Raw genomic sequence first — 21086 nt, 5'->3', positions numbered from 1 at the left:
GATTCAGGGGCCGTGAGTTCAGATAATACTCACACCCATCTTCCCCATTTGTAGTCTATTCTCTGCGTCAAAGTTAAGTTTGCAGTACGATGCCTAATCTCCTAGTTGGGTTAACACATTTGAGAAGTCTTGCCTTTCAATTCGAACAAAAATGGGACCTTTAAACCAGGCTCCTGAATTCACCGCTGTTAGCACACAGCCGCTTCCTCACCCAGAAGCTTTCCTTCCCCTCACTTCTCCTCTATTGTCTCCTGCCCGCAGGATATCTTTTTCCACCTTCATATTCATTCATGGAACAATCTAGACACATTCTGCAGCCCACATGCACTTAAAAAGAAACCTACCCACAGGTTTCCCTCTATGCATCTCTTCCCTCGCCCACATGAGTCAACCGTCACTCACCACTTCCTTCAACTCTCCTATCCTGTGTTTGTACTAATTCATTGCTTTTCTCCACTTTTAACGTGGCTTGTCTATTTTTTTTACCCATTTCTCCTTTGTTGCTTTTATTTAGCAGCTTGCTTTTCTTCCTCTGTCCTTTTCTTCATTTCTGCTTCTTTATCAATCTGTCATTATGTTTTTATCCATCTAAATATAATATATCATTAACCATGACTTCACTAGGGCGACTGAACACACATACACACCTGGGCTTGTAAGAAAGAAAACATATTCCAAAATGGCAACATGGAAGAGGAAAGCAAGAACTAGAATGAGAGAAACACACGAGTTGATTAAACCATGGTATTGACGAGGACTAAGGACTCAGTAGCCAAGAGCTTGGGTTTCCATGCCTATAAGAAGCAGAGAACAGAGTCCTGAGCGTCCTGTGAGGCTGGGGTCCGGAAAGGTGACCTCAGGCATACAGACACGCTAGCATTTAACTGGGTAACACCATGCTTCCCTGGTGGCACAGAGGTTAAAGCGTCTGCTTGCAATGTGGGAGACCTGGGTTCGATCCCTGGGTCGGGAAGATCCCCTGGAGAGGGAAATGGCAACCCACTCCAGTATTCTTGCCTGGAGAATCCCATGGACGGAGGAGCTTGGTGGGCTACAGCCATGGGGTGGCAAAGAGTCGGACACGACTGAGCGACTTCACTTTCACTTTCAGAGCGTGATACTGATGAGGGGATCATTAGATAGCCCAATCAAGCACAAAACAGACCATAGCTACAGATCCAAACATAGACAGGGAACTAGCAAATGAGAAAGGCAGGATTTAATACTGTGAGTAATGACACACAGTAAGTAGTGTGGGGATATGAAGAAAATCAGATTTCTACTTCACGCTGAAACATTTCTAAATAGTCACAGTAACAACAATAACAAATACTTGACATACAATAAACTGCCCATGTTAAAAAGAACAGCTTGAGAAATCTTGTATACACAGAACCGCAATCAACATAATGAACATATTGACCAATCCCCAGGGTTTTCTAATGCCCTTTCATCATCTCTTATTCCTACCCCAACCCTTATGCCCAGGCAAGCAATGATTTCCTTTCATTGTCATAGATAAGTCTGCACTTTCTAGAATCTTACATACATGAAATCAGAGAATATGTACTTTTTCATCTAGGTTCTTCTCTCAACATAATTATCTTGAGATTCACCCAAGATATTTTGAATATCGATATCTCATACTTTTTTTTATTGCCAAACAGTAGTTACTATAAGTGGGCTTCCCTAGTGGCTCAGACGGTAAAGAATCTGCCTGCAATGTAGGAGCTCTGTGTTTGATCCCTATATCAGGAAGATCCCCTGGGAAAGGGAATGACTACCCATTTCAATACTCTTGCCTGGAGAATTCCGTGGACAGAGGAGCCTTGTGGGGTACAGTCCATGGGGTTGCAAAGAGTTGGACATGACTGAGCAACTAACACTTTCACAGTCATCATTTAGATATACCTGTTAATCCATTTACCTGTTGATGGAAGCCTGGAGTATTACCAAATCGGGCTTTTACAAATAAAGTCTTTGGATGTATGTGTGTGTATTAGTCACTCAGTTGTAACACAGACCATGGAGAGCACACAAATACTTTTAAAACAATTGAGACACAGGTTTTTCACATGAAAACTGCAGAAACATCCTTGTAAATCACTAGGTTAAAGTACAGTTAGTAGATAAACTTACCCTGGTTTCGTGTCATTTACTACACAGTGATAGGTAAATGTCCCAAACATCTGAACTCCTAAAATGCCATAAAGAAGCAGAAAGAAAAGGAGGAAAATGGAAACACTCCATATTTGTTCTCCAGATCGCCTAGGAGAAAAAAATAGAGTAGGTAAAACTTACCAAAAAATGTCATAAACATTTCCCCTTAATTTATGTAAAAGCAGCGCTTACTTTAAAATATTTGTAATTCTCGTCCTTGGTAGCTCAAATCGGAAATAAATCCGGAATGCCCGGATCATAATTAGTGGCCGTGGGATCCGCAACATGCCCCAAGGAGACATCTGATCAACTATGTCAGCGATTTCAAACACCTGCAAATTCAGAGGTGAACAGACAACTCAGACTTTCGCTCCGCATTGCGTGTAGTCAGGACATTTACAAACAGCATTACACAGCACAACACATAGCAAAAACAGGATCACACAGCGTCATAGCACAGCTTGCAGTGAAGATACACACAGACGGCATCACAGGATGTCGTAATGAACCTGAGCTCTGCTCCCACAGTATCATCCACCAAAAATAACTTTCTTTGGAGTATATTTTGAAGCTATAGCTCTCTTAAGAGAAATAAATACATGAATGAATGAAAGTGCCATTAATCTTGTTCATTTCCTAAATGATTCATCAAGGCACAGTTTTTAATACAAAACTGGGGTAAGTATGCCAAGTTTTCCTCGCTACTAACAGTCTTTGGTGGAACTTTTTGAGTATCTAGAACATAGATGAATGGAGAAAGGGTTAATAAAAATATTATGAAAAAGAATTCCATTTACCAGCAGAGGCAAGAAGATAATTAGAAAATGTTTGTCAATCCTACAATAGTTACTAAATGGAAAAGAACACATTTAATATGCAGGATGAAATTAATGGTTAGAGACGTGAGCTTTATGAAAATAAGAACAGCTTATCAATACGAACCATGATGCATTTCTGGGATGGAGGATGAATTTATTTTATTCTGAAATTTTTAATGAATTAAATTCGAATGAAATACAAAATCAAGCCTGAATGAGTGCCTGGGAATGAATTATACTGTTTATAATAAAATCTCTCCTTCAGGCCTTTTTAATACATGTTCCCCGTCTCTCAAAGTAAGGAATTTTCCATTTCCAATACACTATGTATGCTAACCAATATATACCCCAATGTATTTATATTACTTTAGCTATTTTTAGTGAGAATTTAGTCACTTAAAAGACTGGACTTTTGATTTTTTAATTCAAATTTTTATTCTGCAAATACAGAAACCTCACTCCATGTTCTTTCCCTTTATTTCAATGAATATATTTCTAATGTCTGTTTAATGAGAAATAATCTTGTATGGTACTGATTTTTATTTCTGATTGAAAAATAATTCAAACATCTGACTGATGATGATTAAAAATGTCAGGCTTTTAAAAATCAATAAACATTAAAAGTGTTTCTAGACAATTACCCAATCACATTATATATATACACACACACATATATTCTTTAATATATCAATTTAGATTTTCAATGCAAAATAATGCCCATTTTGGAAAATATACCCATGTAAGTTAAAAGTGTTTAATTACCTGTAACACCAATGAAACCCAAAGGCAAAAGACCATAAATCCATCAAAAACACACCAGCGATCTTTCACGTAGGAACTATCCCCCTAAAAATAAATTTCACATGGCGTTATCAGATAAAATAAATAATTTCAAAAAAAACCTGTGGAGGGAATAATCAAGTGTTAATTTGATATAAGCTACCTACAATTTTTGTATCATAACTGAACAGACTTTCAAAATGAAGTCCTTCCGCATTTTAAATGACCTTATATATAAGGAAAATAATTTCTAAAACACAAGTAACTGCAGAACTGTGCATGTAAAATTTTAAATTCATGCAAAGAGAAAACATCCCTATTTTTACTCTTAGCCACATAAGAAGCCAGAGGTCATCCTACTTAATAAGCAGCTCAGGTCCTAAAACCAACTCTTCCTACAAGAACCAAGAGGATACAGTGGTCAGTGAAGGACTTTGACTCTCTGGGAACAACCATCATCAGTCGAGAATCAACCAGTAATTCACCTTGAACTGAATTAGAGGTGAGGATGAAGAAATGTGCCTTCATTTTTGAAATAAACATATATTGACTTTAACTGGGATTATAAGCATAAAAGAGATAAAGAAGGCATGCTACTTTCCCTTTTTAACAGTGAGTCTATTCTGACACTGGGATGCATCGTTTTTATAAAATGGGACTTTAGGAAAAAACTTTCCTTTCAAATAACAAAACAGTACACCCTGTGAGGTTGAAATTGCAAAACTTTAACTAGAAAGAAAGCCTTCAATAGCTTGCTCAGGACTGCACAATTAAGTCACTAGTTCTGTAGTAATCTGTGAAACTCAGTTCTGAATCCAGTCACATGGTTACCAGCTCTGAGTGAATTGGTTAGAAAATAAAAATAGGAACAGAAGACTTAGACTTTCAATAAAATGGTAAAATATGTTGCAGGATATTTAGGAAAATAACGTAATTTTGAGAAGCTTCGCCAGGAGTAACAAATAGATTGTCAGAAAGTTTCCTTCAGAGGTTTCCAGAAATAATTTGTTGTTTGCAAATCTAAAGCTAATGGATGATAATTCACTTAATGAAAGTTATATGACTCAGATATGAAGTTTAAGCCCAGCTTAGTTAGCACTGGGTAAGCATGTACTTTATATAAGAGGATGTATAATGCTGAGTGAAACACACACACACACACACACACACCAACTACACACACATACCTTGTGTAGATATACAGCTAAGTACACACCCAGTTAATACTACACATAAGGCCAACTAATTTATAATAAAGTTATAATCATGGTGGGAAAATTAATCCTGTGGAGAGTTAAGAGAAAACGATGCTAGTTCTCAAATGAATGCAGATAATTTTACCACTGGCACAAGAATCAACCAGACTTGGCGTGTACTCAAGAAGACCCACAAGAGTTATAAAAGCAAATTTGGGGTTTGGGTGACTAACAAGACAATGACCTATTAAATTAGCGTTATGATCATCATATGATCATATCTTAAGAAGATAAAAACTATATCATAAAATGCTACTGGTTATGTATTCACATATGTGCATGTTAAGTATAGAGCAAATAATTAAGGGATAATATAGCTGTCTTCAATATCTCATGAGAAATCTTCTACCATAAGCATTAAATTTGCCTTGTACACTGCACAATTTAAAATATGAATTAATTGTAGAACTAAAAACAGACAATATAACCAATATAAAATGAGTCTAATTTTGACTACCATCCTAAAAGATAATGAAATACAAAGCTTAAGTTGCACTTTGGAATTTCCCTTAAGTTTTGTTTGACATAGTGAACAAATCTGTTAATTCATTCACTCAGTAAATAGAACATTTCTATGCTCTAGGCAGCATTCAGGCACTAGTGATAACAGAAGTAAATAAAACAAAAACACTTGCCCTTATGTAACTTATATTCTCAGTTACTTTTTAAAAAACGTAAAATGCACATATATTCTATTTCGATAAGTGTTATCAGAAAAATGGGCTTCCCAGGTGGCGCTAGTGGTAAAGAACCCATCTCCTAATGCAGGAGACGTAAGAGATGCAGGTTTGATTCCTGGCTTAGGAAGATCTCCTGGAGGAGGGCATTGCAACCCACTCCAGTATTCTTGCCTGGAGAATCCCAGGACAGAGGAGCCTGGCGGGCTATGGTCCACAGAGTTGCAACAAATTGGACACAACTGAAGCAATTTAGCATGCATGCATGGGTACAGAAAAAGTATATATTTTCAAATCAACTTTTATTAAACAAATATGTTCTTTACTTATATGTTGAGCAAAAAAGTGAAAAAATATCACTTGGTCTTTATTTTAAGAACTAGGCATAAATGTGATTTTTTTTTTAAAATGTAAAATAATTACAAAATGAACACAGAAATTTTGTGAAGCTCAGCAGAGAACTATTTTAAAATAGGAACAATTAAACGTAAATGTTACCCAAGAAAGAGAATATTAATAATTACAGATTATTGGGTACAAAAGCACTCAAATAAGAAAAGTTTATGTAAGACTTTTCCCAAATAGTATTTTTTTTCCTGTTTAAAAATTAAAAAATGTTTCACGTAGTATCACTACAGTTAACCTCCTGTTGCTCATAATTTGCCTTAGTAACAAATTATATTCAATTAGATACAAGTTGAGAGCTTTTCATTATATTGAGGGTTATTTAAAATATAAAAAATGAGGATAAATAATGGTATTTCCCAGGGAGGGGAACAGAGTGGCAAGGAGCCAAAGGTGGAAAAGAGACATAATTTTTCCAGAATATCCATACATATGCCTTTTGACTAATAGTCATGTGTTACATTTTAAAAATAGATCTTTCAAAGCTAACTTTTTTAAAAGGTGAAAATTCTAGCATTAGCAAAAATCACTCAGCTGGTGTGAATAAAGTCAAACTTGAAAAATATGAGCCTCACAAATTTACAATGTAAAGTCATCAGTAACAGAGTTGGCTGAATTTTTATTTACTATATAGATTTATAGGTGAAGGAAACTGATGTTGAAAAGCTGACTTGAGTATATTTTGAACTCTATCAAAGGATGGATTATTTTAAGTCATTTTAGAAGTTCTGGCTGGATTCCAAATAAAACAAAAGCATGCAAACACACAACTGACTCAATGGACATGAATCTGAGCAAACTCTGGGAGATAGTGAAGGACAGGGAAGCCTGGAGTGCTGCCGTCCATGAGGTCGCAAAGACTCCAACACGACTTAGCCGCTGAACAGCAACAGTGCAAGCACATTCTAACTTCTAATGACCTCATGAAAACTGCTCTAGCAAAAAAAGTTCTACTGCATAACACAGAAATATATTTCTGAATTATGAAGTCATTTGAGTTGAATTATCTGGAATGTTCTCTGCGGTGGATGTTCCAGAAGTTCAGAGTGGTACCTGCCTGTCCCAACAAGACCACCACACTCTAGATTGCATGGAACGGTCAATTAAAACTAGCTTCTTTTAACTTGCCTGGTATAAAACATGAAATAATCCACTGAGCAGACGCTTTACACAGTATTTTTTGGTTTCGGTTTCGAGGAGTCATTCAATATTTATAAAAATAAATGTGTAATAGTGATCTGAGATACAAAGGCCAATCACACTCAGATTTTTCCCATCTTTTTTTTTTTTAACCTTTTGCCCTTTCTGCATGCTGTTCTGTCTTCCTGAAAAATTCCCTGCAGTCTGTGCCAGTTTTCTCCTCCAGACTTTGGTCTGACCACGGCCCACTCTAATCAGTGGTTTTGCTCCTATATCATGCAACCAACAGCAACTCAGCTCACGTATATAAATAAGGTTCATGCCGTGTAACAGACAGAATAGTCCTTTGTAACTTCCACCTAGCTATTTAATTAACTTATATTTTAGTTTCTGTAGTTTGGGTTTCCTACTTAAATCTTCTCTAAACATATTCTCTGGTGCTGTATTTCTTAAAAACGGTCTGTCTTCCACTCCACTGTCAATGTTTGAGTTTGCTCTGAAGATTAATAGTATCTTGAAACTTTAAACAATTTCAGGCGGTATCCCCACTACCTTGCACCATCATATTAAATGAATGATGAGACAAGCATATGAACCACGTCTTTTGAGCCTCTGTAGTGTGACTTTCCTTTCACTTTTCACTTTCATGCATTGGAGAAGGAAATAGCAACCCACTCCAGTGTTCTTGCCTGGAGAATCCCAAGGACGGGGGAGCCTGGTGGGCTGCCGTCTATTGGGTCGCACAGAGTCGGACACGATTGAAGCGACTTGGCAGCAGTAGCAGCAGTAGCAGCAGAAGCAGCAGCAGCAGATTACAATGCAGCCAGTAAGAAGTCAATGCTTATGCTTCATGAATGCATCCGTGCATCTACCCATTCACTGAAACTACTAGTACTGTACCTTTAAAGGAATGATTCTTTGTAGCAAAAAGAGAAAGATGTAGTACATTGAAAGGTAATACCTTAAAGTTAAGACTCTTCTCCTGAATAATCATGAAGATCACAGATGAAATTATTAGATAATTTTTGCATATTTCTCAGATTAGCGTAGTTTGAATCAGCAAAGCTGATATGCCACCTAAATAGGAATTGGGTCAAAGTTTAATATGGGCTTCCCAGGTGGCAACATGGTAAAGAATTTGAGTGCCAGTACAGGAGATGCAAGAGACAGAGGTTCAGTTACTGGATGGAGAAGATCCCCTGGAGGAGGAAATAGCATTGCCTGGAGGATTCCATGGATAGAGGAGCCTGGTGGGCTACAGTCCATGGGGTCACAAAACAGACATGACTAAGCACAGCAGCACAAGGTTTATATAATTTTTGCATTATAATGAGATTGCAAATATGACTGAATTGAAATTGAAATCATATCAATCATTATCAACACTCACTAAGGCTCCGTGAGGACGAAATACCTTTTCATGAACAGAATACAGGCTCTGAAACCTGGCCTTTTGAAGTATAACTGAAGATAAGCGGGACCCTGCTGTGTCCCCCACATTTTGTTCGTACAAAAGCTCTAACCTCCTAGGCCTTCCTGGAGTTCTAAAGAGCAAACTCAATCAGGAAAGTGAGAAAATATAGAAACATAGAAAAACAGTTTAATAAGGCCAAATAATAGCTGAACCATAAAACAAAGTCAAGGACCTGTAATTCCTCTTCCAGGGCTGTAGATAAAATTCTGAGCCACATCCTTGAGTTGTTTTGCAGTTACTAAAATCCCACAAGGTGAAAGAAGTTAACGGCATGCTGACCAGCACCTAGACCCAGACTAGCTGGAATCAGAAGGTAGTTACCACACCACCAGCTCCATGAGCTGGTCAGGCACTCCTTGACCTTTTCTTCATCTGACCTTTAAAATCCCTTCCCTGAAACCCTTCTGGGAGTTTGGGTCCTTTTAGCATTAGCTGCCCATACTCCTTGCTGGGCTCTGAAATAAACACTGTACTTGCCTTGACCACAACCCCATGTCAGCAGACTGGCTTCACTGGGTGAAGGTGAACAGACCCAAGTTTGGTTCAGTAACATAATCTCATGTTGCACTTTGTGTTTGCTACATTTAACTCATTGTCTCTTTTTCAGTTTGTATATTCAAAGACTCTTCACCATAACTGGTTAAATGGTGCTACGATTCAATGTATCAGTATGTCCAGATCCTTTTAAAATCCTACTGTATTCATGTTCAAGTTATAATACTTGCAAATAATAAATTGTCCCTCCCTCCTGCTTCCAAAATATGGAAACAGAACCTAACACACATGAAGGCCCATTGGTACTTGAGAAACTGTAATGTCTCCCAATATGAAAGAAAGGTTTTTTAATTTGCTTGTTGCATCAACAAGAATTGAAGAGGAGAGAGTGCTTGAGTTATGGGCAGAAATCAGCAGGCTGGTGCCGAGGAGATGAGTTATTCAAGAGCTGTCTATCAATCTTTATAAAGGTAAACACTTGGAGGCTGCCAATCAATTATACAGTAGAAGAGAGAAACTTAAATTGCTATGCAAGGATTTAACAAGCAGAGAAAACAAACACATTTACCTGAAGACATTCATAGGGATATAGTTTGCAGTCACAAAACAATATGCATGGGTGTAGTTTCATAAGCACATGATTTACTGTTCTGCATTCCCAGGGACCATCTGTCACTGTATCTTAGCATTATTATTTATTACTTCAACAATGCTCAGAGGACGCATGCTACTTTTTAGCCAGGTCTGTTGCCAGATGAAAAATAGACAACTGAGAATTGTCTGAAGACTTCACAGTCTGCACTACATGGAATGCTTCACAAAAACACAAACATATATCACCCCAATGCTTTATTTTTGCCCATAGGGATTTGGTTGAGCTACAATGCTTCTCAGAACAGGAATTCGTGGGAGAGTCAATTAGAAACAAATGATCGGGGAGTGAAAATTAATTGGCAGATATAGTCAGGCCTGGGAAATGTTATAAGAGATGTGAAATCCTTCAAGCAGATACATGCCTCTAATGAAACTTTCGAAGGACATTTTTTGCCGGAAGGCCTCTGTGCTTCAGTTTCTCTCTCCTGCAGTGCACGGAGCGTGTGATCTCCACCGTGAACTTCTCAAATACAAATCAAACTATGTCACTCGTACTCCGATCCCCCACGTCTCTTAACTGACCACAGAAGGAAGTCTGAGCTCCTCTCAAGGCTGCAGGGTCCTCCGAGATGCAGCTGGCCTCCCTTCCCAGGGTCCTCCCCGGCTGTTCCCTGGGCATACCATCTGCTACTCCTGACTGTGACTACGCAGAGCACCCCAAGGCTCCAGTCTGTTCCAAGGCTGTGTGTCTCACAGCGTTGCTTTCCTCTCTCTGTGAAATCCTTTACTTCCCTCCCCATGACACCCGCCATAGCCCACACCCCCTTATCCTTCAAGACAAGACTTCAACATTCTCTTTCTTCAAGACTTTTCTGGACAGCCCCTAACAGATTTTGTCACTATTTTTTGGTGCCCCCTTTCCTCTATCACTTTTTCAGACCACTATTAGAGCGTTTTCCACAAAATACTGATCTCTCACTATCTGAATTCTCACCATACAAATGTTCACTATGCACATTTGCAAAAATACTTGCCCCAGTCACTGTGTAACTAGAAGAACCACTATTGTGTATCTGCATGTATGCAGTGGAAACACTGCCATTGTCCACAACCTGCAAAAGATAGGGTGTGCATACAGCTCCACAGTTCTTGGGGGCTAAATCTTGTGCTGGCATTCTTTATCTCCTTAACAACTGTTAAGTGTTAAGTGCATCACTACCTTCTCTTCCCTATTTTTTCCCTGAAGATTAGCCTTTCCAGGGACACAGGATTTGAGTCTATCGACCCAAATAAAGTATATGTGTAAATCATGTTCTATTTTAAGCATCAGGTTACTCTTTTCTTCACAAATTTTCATTTTTGAAAAAAAGCTGTACAAATATTTTAGTTGGAAATCAGTACATTGTAAACATTCACTATTAATAAGTTAAATTTAATGGTGGACAATTTCTTTAAAAAAAATTATTTCATCAAGTGAAGACCAAGCAAGTCTAAAAAAACCAATTTAAAGAAAGGGAGTCCCATCAAAAAAGTACTAGGATAAAATGGTTTCACAGGAGATTTCTACCAAATGTTTCAAGCTAAAACAGTTTCAAGATTACTCAGATTATTTTAGAGCACAAAAGTACATATACACAGCATATATATACACTGAATAGCTAATATCAAGCCTGATAGAGATTAAACAAAATTTAAATAAGAAAAGTAATAACAAATATAATGAAATAGTATATTAAAACAGAACAAAACTGTGTTATGACCCAGCCAGGTTTTTTCTGGGAATGTAAGGATGGTTTGATTACTAGGAAAGCCACATTATTATGAGTCAAAGGGAAAAATAATCATTCAACAAAATGTAAAAGCTGCTCATGATACAACTCTCAAAAGTTGAAATTTATGTTTAATCCCTTAACATGATAAAATATTCAAACTTCAAACCTGAAAAAATACACCTTGTGCAGCTTTTTTGAGTCATGACTCAAAGAAGTTAACTCTAAAAGAAAATACTCATGACAAGGGGGGCATCATGAATACGGATTGCGTATTGGCCTACAATAAGAAATTATTGCTAACTGTGCCCAACGCAATATTTAGAAAAAAAGATTTTATCAGTCGGCAATGCATAAGTTGTTTCTAAAATAATCTGATTTCTCAGAGTTGTCTTAAAAAGAAATAGAACTGGACAAGTATTGATAACTACTGATGTTGAGTTATATACAGGTATTCGTTCCAACTATAATCTCTACTTTCATGTAAATTTAAAAATTTCCTTAATAAAATGTTTTAAAAAGTTAAAAATGAAGACAGTAGGGCATTGATTGTGATTCCTCTCTTTTAAAGACAGCATACAATGTATTATGTGTAAAGAGAAGCAATGAAGTTGACCCAATAAATACATTTGAAGCATCAGCTCATTAAATTCTCAAAAATGTTGTACAAAATAAGGCTCTTCCCCATCACAATTACTTCCACTGAGATATTTATACAGCCAATAAATGAAAAGACTCAAATCCTAATTTGAGTCAAAACTTTCATTTGTCAAACCCTAACACCCATTCTGCTGTTTCATTATACCACTGACTCTCTAAATAGCACAACTTAAAATAGTTTTTGGAGATGGAAACAGCAACCCACTTCAGTATGCTTGCCTGGAGAATCCCATGGACAGTCCACAGGGTCACAAGAGTCAGACATGACTTAGCAACTAAACCCATCAAAATACTTTAGAGACAGCACCATCTATAATACTGAGATGAGATTATTGGGCTGGCCAGAAAGTTCATTTGGGATTTCCATTTAACCTCTATAAAGGTTAGTGTCACAGGAGGAAGAGATACCCCAGGATAGAAATTTCCCTTCTTTTATTTCTTTTTCTTTTATTTCTTTCTTTATTGTCTCCCAATGGCACCAATTTCAAGCTACACATTCTTGTCTTACAGTCTTGGAATTCCTTTCCATTTCAAGTCTCTCTTTTTACCTCTTTACATCTTTAGTATGCCTCAGGCAAATGAGATCCTCCCTTTTATCATCACACTGCAAATTTATCACATATAACGCTTATTCTGCATTCCATAAAGCAACAGGTGCCTCCTTGGCTTAGGTGGCATGATCACCCTGTAGGTGGCATGAAAGACCCTCCTCTGGCCTTCAGGAAGCTGGAGGTGGGGCCACGTAGCTGCTTCTCAGATAGTCCATGACTTTATGCCTTACATGATTGACTTCACTTTTATAATACTCTTAAATGTATCATGTTTTTGCCAATATCTGGAATTATACCCTCTTAAAAGGACTTCAATATCGATAAAATAAAGGGATGTTTTATTTGACTGAAATTAACATGAAAACATTAAATGAATTCAGTGTGCTTTTGTTTTGAGCTTAAATAACATGGAAACACTCACCTTGACAATCCCCCGGATGTGCATCTTGGCGATCATCTCTGCTGTGTAGAGAAACATCAACAGAGTGTCCAGTGTAAAGGTCACGTACTGCAGAGGAGGGTAGTGTTCGAAGGTCATGGGCGTGTTCATACAGACTGAGATGACGCTGATGATGGCACAGATGCGCAGCAGAGAGTGAACCCACTGTGGAGATGGCCCAGAGTTACTATCCGATGGCATGAAACATCTGAAACCCGTGTTATGAACCACACTGTTTGGAAAACGTAATACTGAGTTGGAAATATTGGGCTGGCCAAGAAGTTCATTTGGGTTTTCTGTAACATCTTATAGAAAACTCTGAACAAACTTCTTGGCCAATCCAATATTTCACCACTAGGGAGAAAAGGGGGCCTTCTCTAGGGGCTCAGATGGTAAAGAAACGCTTGCAGTGCAGAAGACATGGGTTCAGTCCCTGGGTTGGGAAGATCCCCTAGAGAAGGGAAGGGCTACCAGAATACTCCAATATTCTTGCCTGGAGAATTCCATGGACAGAGGAGCCTGGCAGGCTACAGTCCATGGGGTTGCAAAGAATTGGACATGACTAAGCAACTAACACTTGGGTTACTTAGGGAGAAAAGAAAAACAAAACTAACATATTAAATACTGATAATGTGCTAAATATTTTCTTTTTTTTTTTTTTCTCTCAGCAGGAACTTTATTTTATTTATTTATTTATTTTTAACTTTATTTTACTTTACAATACTGTATTGGTTTTGCCATACATTGACATGAATCCACCACGGGTGTACATGTGTTCTCAAACATGAACCCCCCCTCCCACCTCCCTCCCCATAACATCCCTCTGGGTCATCCCCAGGCACCAGCCCCAAGCATGCTGTATCCTGCATCGGACATAGACTGGCGATTTGCTTCTTACATGATAGTATACATGTTTCAATGCCATTCTCCCAAATCATCCCACCCTCTCCCTCTCCCTATGAGTCCAAAAGTCCGCTATACACATCTGTGTCTTTTTTGCTGTCTTGCATACAGGGTCATCATTGCCATCTTTCTAAATTCCATATATATGTGTTAGTATACTGTATTGGCGTTTTTCTTTCTGGCTTAGTTCACTCTGTATAATTGGCTCCAGTTTCATCCATCTCATCAGAACTGATTCAAATGTATTCTTTTTAACGGCTGAGTAATACTCCATTGTGTATATGTACCACAGCTTTCTTATCCATTCATCTGCTGATGGACATCTAGGTTGTTTCCATGTCCTGGCTATTATAAATAGTGCTGCGATGAACATTGGGGTACATGTGTCTCTTTCAATTCTGGTTTCCTCGGTGTGTATGCCCAGCAGTGGGATTGCTGGGTCATAAGGCAGTTCTATTTGCAATTTTTTAAGGAATCTCCACACTGTTCTCCATAGTGGCTGTACTAGTTTGCATTCCCACCAGCAGTGTAGGAGGGTTCCCTTTTCTCCACACCCTCTCCAGCATTTATTGCTTGCAGATTTTTGGATCGCAGACATTCTGACTGATGTGAAGTGGTACCTTATTGTGGTTTTGATTTTCATTTCTCTAATAATGAGTGATGTTGAGCATCTTTTCATGTGTTTGTTAGCCATCCATATGTCTTCTTTGGAGAAATGTCTATTTAGTTCTTTGGCCCATTTTTTGATTGGGTCGTTTATTTTTTTGGAATTGAGCTGCAGAAGTTGTTTGTATATTTTTGAGATTAGTTGTTTGTCAGTTGCTTCATTTGCTATTATTTTCTCCCATTCAGAAGGCTGTCTTTTCACCTTGCTTATATTTTCCTTTGTTGTGCAGAAGCTTTTAATTTTAATTAGATCCCATTTGTTTATTTTTGCTTTTATTTCCAGAATTCTGGGAGGTGCATCACAGAGGATCCTGCTGTGATTTATGTCAGAGAGTGTTTTGCCTATGTTCTCTTCTAGGAGTTTTATGGTTTCTGGTCTTATATTTAGATCTTTAATCCATTTTGTGTTTATTTTCGTGTGTGGTGTTAGAAAGTGATCTAGTTTCATTCTTTTACAAGTGGTTGACCAGGTTTCCCAGCACCACTTGTTAAAGAGATTGTCTTTACTCCATTGTATATTCTTGCCTCCTTTGTCAAAGATAAGGTGTCCATATGTGTGTGGATTTATCTCTGGGCTTTCTATTTTGTTCCATTGATCTATATATCTGTCTTTGTGCCAGTACCATACTGTCTTGATGACTGTGGCTTTGTAGTAGAGCCTGAAGTATTTTACATCATTTAATTCTCAAAGCAGCCTAATTTCCACATGGAAGCACTAAGACTCAGGAAGGTTAAGGAGCTTGTCTGTGGTTCTACATTAATAAAACCTCACCTCAATGTGGACCAGGTCACACTATCCCAAAGCCCCTGACACTTACTGGGACATAAGGACACAACAGAGCCTCATTCAATGAAAATATGCAGAAAACTGATACGCTTTTTATGTACTGTGAGCACCTGGACTCTGAGGCCATATTTATTCTATCTTCCCTGGAATCTAGCACATGGGTTCATCCCAGTCGACCCTAGATGCTTCTTAAAGGTAACTGATATATAACACTTCCCACATGTAGGGGTTTCATTCTACTATCTTATGTTAACATGTGTGTATGAAAATATATTTTAAACTCTGCTCTCATCCTATACTTTCAAAAGTTAATAATAAACTAAACTTCCTCTTTATTTTTGAGAACATGTGTCATATAAATTTAGCTCGGATATCTCTCCCTAAAATGCCAAAAAATACATTTTTGTGCAATGCTGGCAGTGCACTTGCTGTTTGAGGTCTTTCCCTAATCCTAACATAAAGAAGGAATTAAAAAGTTAAAGATGTTTCTGTGTGTGTATACATGTGTATAAGTGTAGAACATAAATCATCCATATAATATCTTCTTATGAAAATTAATAGCTAGGATTAAAAAAAAATAATGCATTTGCATGTTAAACCCACATAATTAATATCACTAACAAATCAGTACACAATTCCTAAACATAATTTCAGTGTGTTATCTACTGACTAGCCTATATATATATACATAATATATGCAGTCATATTAATTCTTTAATATACTGTCTGTGGGAAAAAAAAAAAAGCTGTTTCAGTTTCATAGTCAATGGGTTCTGAAGCCATACAAGCTAACAACCACCTAAGATGAAAAACAGAAAAGGCTGTCAGAACTTTGAGGAGACTCAGACACTTGTAGGCTGGTGAGTGGGTTATAATATTAACCTGACAGTTGTAATATTTGCATGAAGACATAATGCCACTAATTTCCATACCACATAAGTCACTGATGATTAACTTTAAAAGTTGATGTGCTTTTCATGCCAATCAAGAAGCACTTCAATAAACACCACGTGTAAATTTAGATCCATCTAGGCCTCCAATACAAAGGGCCTAATTACACAAATGAGCCTCAAAAGATGAGTTCTCCCACAAAACCATCATGGATTTAAAGAATGAATTCTCATTAAGCATCAATCATTCTAGTTAGTCTTCTGAGCCTACATCTGTAAAACTACCTTCTCCAGGTCTCAGAAAGCTCTGTACTGGTGGACGCTAAGAAAAAACGACGGCTTTATTTTGTATTTCGTTCAAAATTCCCTAAACATGAATGGGAAAGACCAACTACGTGTTGGAAATTACACTGGGCTCTGAAGACACACCAATGGAAACAACACAGTTCTAACTCATCACTGATGAGTGATATTATGCCTATTTCGGTCTAAGATGCATCACATATATATTTATACAGAAATCATTTTTTACTTACATCTACATATAAAGTAGGAGAAGGCAATGGCAACCCACTCCAGTACTCTTGCCTGGAAAATCCCATGGACGGAGGAGCCTGGTAGACTGCAGTCCACGGGGTCATACAGAGTCGGACACGACTGAAGCGACTTTCAGTTCAGTTCAGTCGCTCAGTGGTGTCCTACTCTTTGCGACCCCATGAATCACAGCACGCCAGGCCTCCCTGTCCATCACCATCTCCTGGAGTTCACTCAGACTCATGTCCATCGAGTCCGTGATGCCATCCAGCCATCTCATCCTCGGTCATCCCCTTCTCCTCCTGCCCCCAATCCCTCCCAGCATCACAGTCTTTTCCAATGAGTCAACTCTTCGCATGAGGTGGCCAAAGTACTGGAGTTTCAGCTTTAGCATCATTCCTTCCAAAGAAATCCCACGGTTGATCTCCTTCAGAATGGACTGGTTGGATCTCCTTGCAGTCCAAGGGACCCTCAAGAGTCTTCTCCAATACCACGGTTCAAAAGCATCAATTCTTCGGCGCTCAGCCTTCTTCACAGTCCAACTCTCACATCCATACATGACCACAGCAAAAACCATAGCCTTGACTAGACGGACCTTAGTCGGCAAAGTAATGTCTCTGCTTTTGAATATCCAGCACATATAAAGTAGGAAAAGTGGAAAGAGAAGAGGTTCATTCCATTGGTGGTGGGGGAGGGTCAAAGCAGGAGACTTCCGGAGTGGATGGGGGCAGGGGTGACATGGATAAGGAAGACTGGACTCGTCTGGGTGTGAGTGCTAAATCGCTTCAGTTGTATCCAACTCTTTGCAACCCTATGGACTATAGCCTGCCAGGCTCCTCTGTCCATGGGATTCTCCAGGCAAGAATAACTGGAGTGGGTTGCCATGCCCTCCTCCAGGGGAACTTCCCAACCCAGGGATCAAACCTGCGTCTCCTGGGAGTCTTGCACTGCAGGTGAATTCTTCACCACTGAGCCACCTGGGTAGCCCGTCACTGGAGAAGCATCTCAGGGCAAAGGAAACAGTGCGGACTGGCTGGACACCTCGGAGGAGCAGGAAGCCGCCGATTAGTGGACAGTGTAGATGCAGGAAAGGCAGCTGCTGCACAAGTTACAGCCACAGTATAAAGGGCCTTGTGTATGATACAAACCACTGTTTAAAACTGTCAATGTAGGTAATAGGGATGTTTCAGTGATTGTTAAGCAGAGGGTGATGTGAACAGACACAGAAATGTGGAAAGAAAGAGCAGCTGAGAAGTGGTCTGGAGAACAGATGAGAATGGAGAGGACAGAGGGGACCAAGGCTGATCATCTTTATTACGGTCAAGGTCAAGGGAAAGACAAGCAGCACCAGAGTGGCAGTTCTTTTCCTGATTTCAGCTCCTGCTGTTGAGTTTGATAAGAGAGTGGATCCTGTACGGGAGATCAAACCAGTCGGTCCTAAAGGAAAGCAACCCTGAATATTCACTGGAGGGACTGATGCTGAAGCTGAAGCTCCAATGTTTGGCCACCTGATGTGAAGATCCGACTCACTGGAAAAGACCCTGATGCTGGAAAGACTGAGGGCAGGAGGGGAAGGGGACGACAGAGGATGAGATGGCTGGATGGCATCACCAACTCGACAGACATGAGTTTGAGCAAACTCCGGGAGATGGTGAAGGGAAGCCTGGTGTGCTGCAGTCCATGGGTTCACAAAGAGTCAGACATGACTCAGTGATGGAAAAACAGGACTGCTGTTGGAAGCTGAACTTCCCAGTCCTGCAACGATGCCTTCAGCTGCAGCTTTGGCCGCTAGACTGTCTCCTCGTGTACAATGACACTACGTGTAGCTGGGCTTTGCCTCAAATTCTCATCAGCTTAATTAGGCAGAGAAGGTGACAAGTTCTTCACAGACACTATCCACTATCTCATTAACCTTTACTTGCAACTCAGAAGGAGACCTTTAATTCCTAACATCTGATTATCTCCTCAGACTCCTGTATGGTGAGGATAAGTGAAGAGATCCCTCATCTCGGTCTCCAGCTTCAGGTCTGCCGGAGAAGTGGCATTAACTCCACATTCTGTGACTCCGAGGAGGACGTGCACAGAGGGCAGGCCGAGGAGCCACCTCTGATGCCTCCTCTGTGAGTAACTCACATGGCATCTCATTGTGTCATCGGAATCGTTTTCATCTCCCAGACTCCAAGACTCACCCACATTCTACTGCCGCTCAGACGTTTCAAATCACAGAGACAGGAGCTTCTGAATTAAATGAATCAAAGCGGCTTCATATCAGCATGTGCCTCTCTCTTCTTTTTTAAAAAAGAAACTTACTGGCTTGTTAATCCAGAGGATGTCTGCGTTGTCCGACAGAGATTCATCGGGACCAAAGTCAGTAACCGGCTGGGCCTCCACCCTGGAGCTCTGCTTCCGTTTGAGCATGCTGAAGTTAGCTCTGGGAAGCAAGTTCAAAACCACAGTCTAAGAGAAGAAAGACAGAGTGAGTTAGTCCCCAAACCATCCTTACCCTGATCACAAAAACGAAGTCCCCATGCAAGCCTGCATATATGCGTGCTAAGTTGTTCAGTCATGTCCGACTCTTTGCAATCCCATGGACTGCAGCCCACCAGGCTTCTCTTTCTATGGGATTCTCCAGGCAAGAATAATGGAGTGGGTTTCCATGCCCTACTCCAAGGGATCTTCCTGACCCAGGGATCAAATCCATGTCTCTTATATCTCTTGCATTGACAGGTGGATTCTTAACCACTAGTGCTGCCTGGCAAGTTTGTTAATTACACTCAAGTTCCATTTACTGTATATAATAAATACATGCAACTAGAAAGGTTAAAGGGGCTTCCCTGGTGGCTCAGCATGTAAAGAATCTGCCTTCAATGCAGGAGACCTGGGTTCAATCCCTGAGTCAGGAAGATCCATTGAAGGAGGAAATGGCAACCCACTCCAGTATTCTTGCCTGGAAAATTCCATGGCAGAGGAGCCCAGTGGGCTACTTGGAGTCGCAAAGAGTCAGACATGACTGAACACACACTCACCCACACACATGTGGAGTCTTAGTTCCCCAACCAGGGGTCAAACCCACATCTCCTACATTGGAAGACAGAATTTTTACCACTGGACCATCAGGGAAGTCCCACCTCTTGTCTTTTTTATGCAAGCATGAGAAAGCCCAGTCTTGAGGCAGCAACCCAGGCCATCCAAGCAAATCTGAGGTTTAAAAGAAGTTCTAAACTGTAGAGTCTAAGGTGTTCATAATGGACCAAGTTGGTGCTGAACTACAATTAGGAGAACTTCTGAAGGCAGGTAAGGGAGGGTAAAGGTCCTTCCAGCAGTGCACACCCATGAGGATGCTTAGTCAGGAGAAATGCAGCAGTTTTATTACCAGGAATAAGCACTGGCACACTCTCTGGTCTCCCTGGGGCTGGAGAAAGAATCCTCGCCAAGGAGAGTGAGTGCCACGCAATGCACGTGGGAACCCGAGAAGAACAAGACAGTGTTTGCAGTATGTGTAAATACGTGCAGTTTTCACTGGGAAAGAGAACACAGAAGCTCAGGACCAACTGCCTGGGATCTGATTCCCTGTCTTCAAACATCTACCTCTGTGTCTGTTCCCCTTGATGCACCAAGGTAGGTGCATCTGCCTGACCCTCCTTTTCCCGGAAGAAATCAAGCTAATTGCCTTTAAGGTGCGGTAGGTATTTCCAGGCTGCCTTGTCCTGAATATTGGATTTGAATATGGGTTTTACAGGAGGCTGCACTAATTAATTTTATTTTACATAACCGGAGTTAGGGACTCTTGACATCGGTATGTAAATATATGCAGAATATTCAAATTATTCTTGTTCTCTGATTTATGGGGAGGGGGCATTTGGCGGCCTCAATTTCGGATGCTTCTTGAATGACAGTCTCCTATGTACCAAAAAACTGGATACCGAATCTTTTAGAAATCCTTAAAGATAACACAATGCAAAGGAGGAAACAAAGACTGATTTTACAATGTTGTTCCAAGATGATATAAGAAAAAATTTATCATAATACCTTTCCACTGGGCCGGTGGAAGGCCATTTATTTCTCTTCTGATCTGGCCATAGTTAAGG

At 39.6% G+C, this 21086-nt stretch overlaps 1 protein-coding gene across 2 annotated transcripts in view; it reads right to left on the bottom strand.

The window, feature by feature from the left end:
- The window catches only part of NALCN (sodium leak channel, non-selective), a 302346-nt gene that overhangs the window by 261818 nt on the left and 19442 nt on the right, over positions 1–21086 (bottom strand). For both annotated transcript variants that reach the window (XM_018056384.1, XM_018056385.1), the window contains 5 exons: positions 19309–19455; positions 13201–13383; positions 3741–3824; positions 2353–2492; positions 2140–2268 (listed from right to left, as the gene is read on the bottom strand). In XM_018056384.1, the coding sequence (XP_017911873.1) occupies positions 2140–2268; positions 2353–2492; positions 3741–3824; positions 13201–13383; positions 19309–19416 (644 nt within the window). In that variant the 5' untranslated portion in view covers positions 19417–19455. Of the gene's footprint in view, positions 1–2139; positions 2269–2352; positions 2493–3740; positions 3825–13200; positions 13384–19308; positions 19456–21086 lie in introns of those variants that run through there.

Source organism: Capra hircus, chromosome 12 (genome assembly GCF_001704415.2).
Source record: "Capra hircus breed San Clemente chromosome 12, ASM170441v1, whole genome shotgun sequence".
NCBI classification, from domain to species: Eukaryota; Metazoa; Chordata; class Mammalia; order Artiodactyla; family Bovidae; genus Capra; species Capra hircus.
This window is presented reverse-complemented; position numbering and strand designations above follow the sequence as displayed.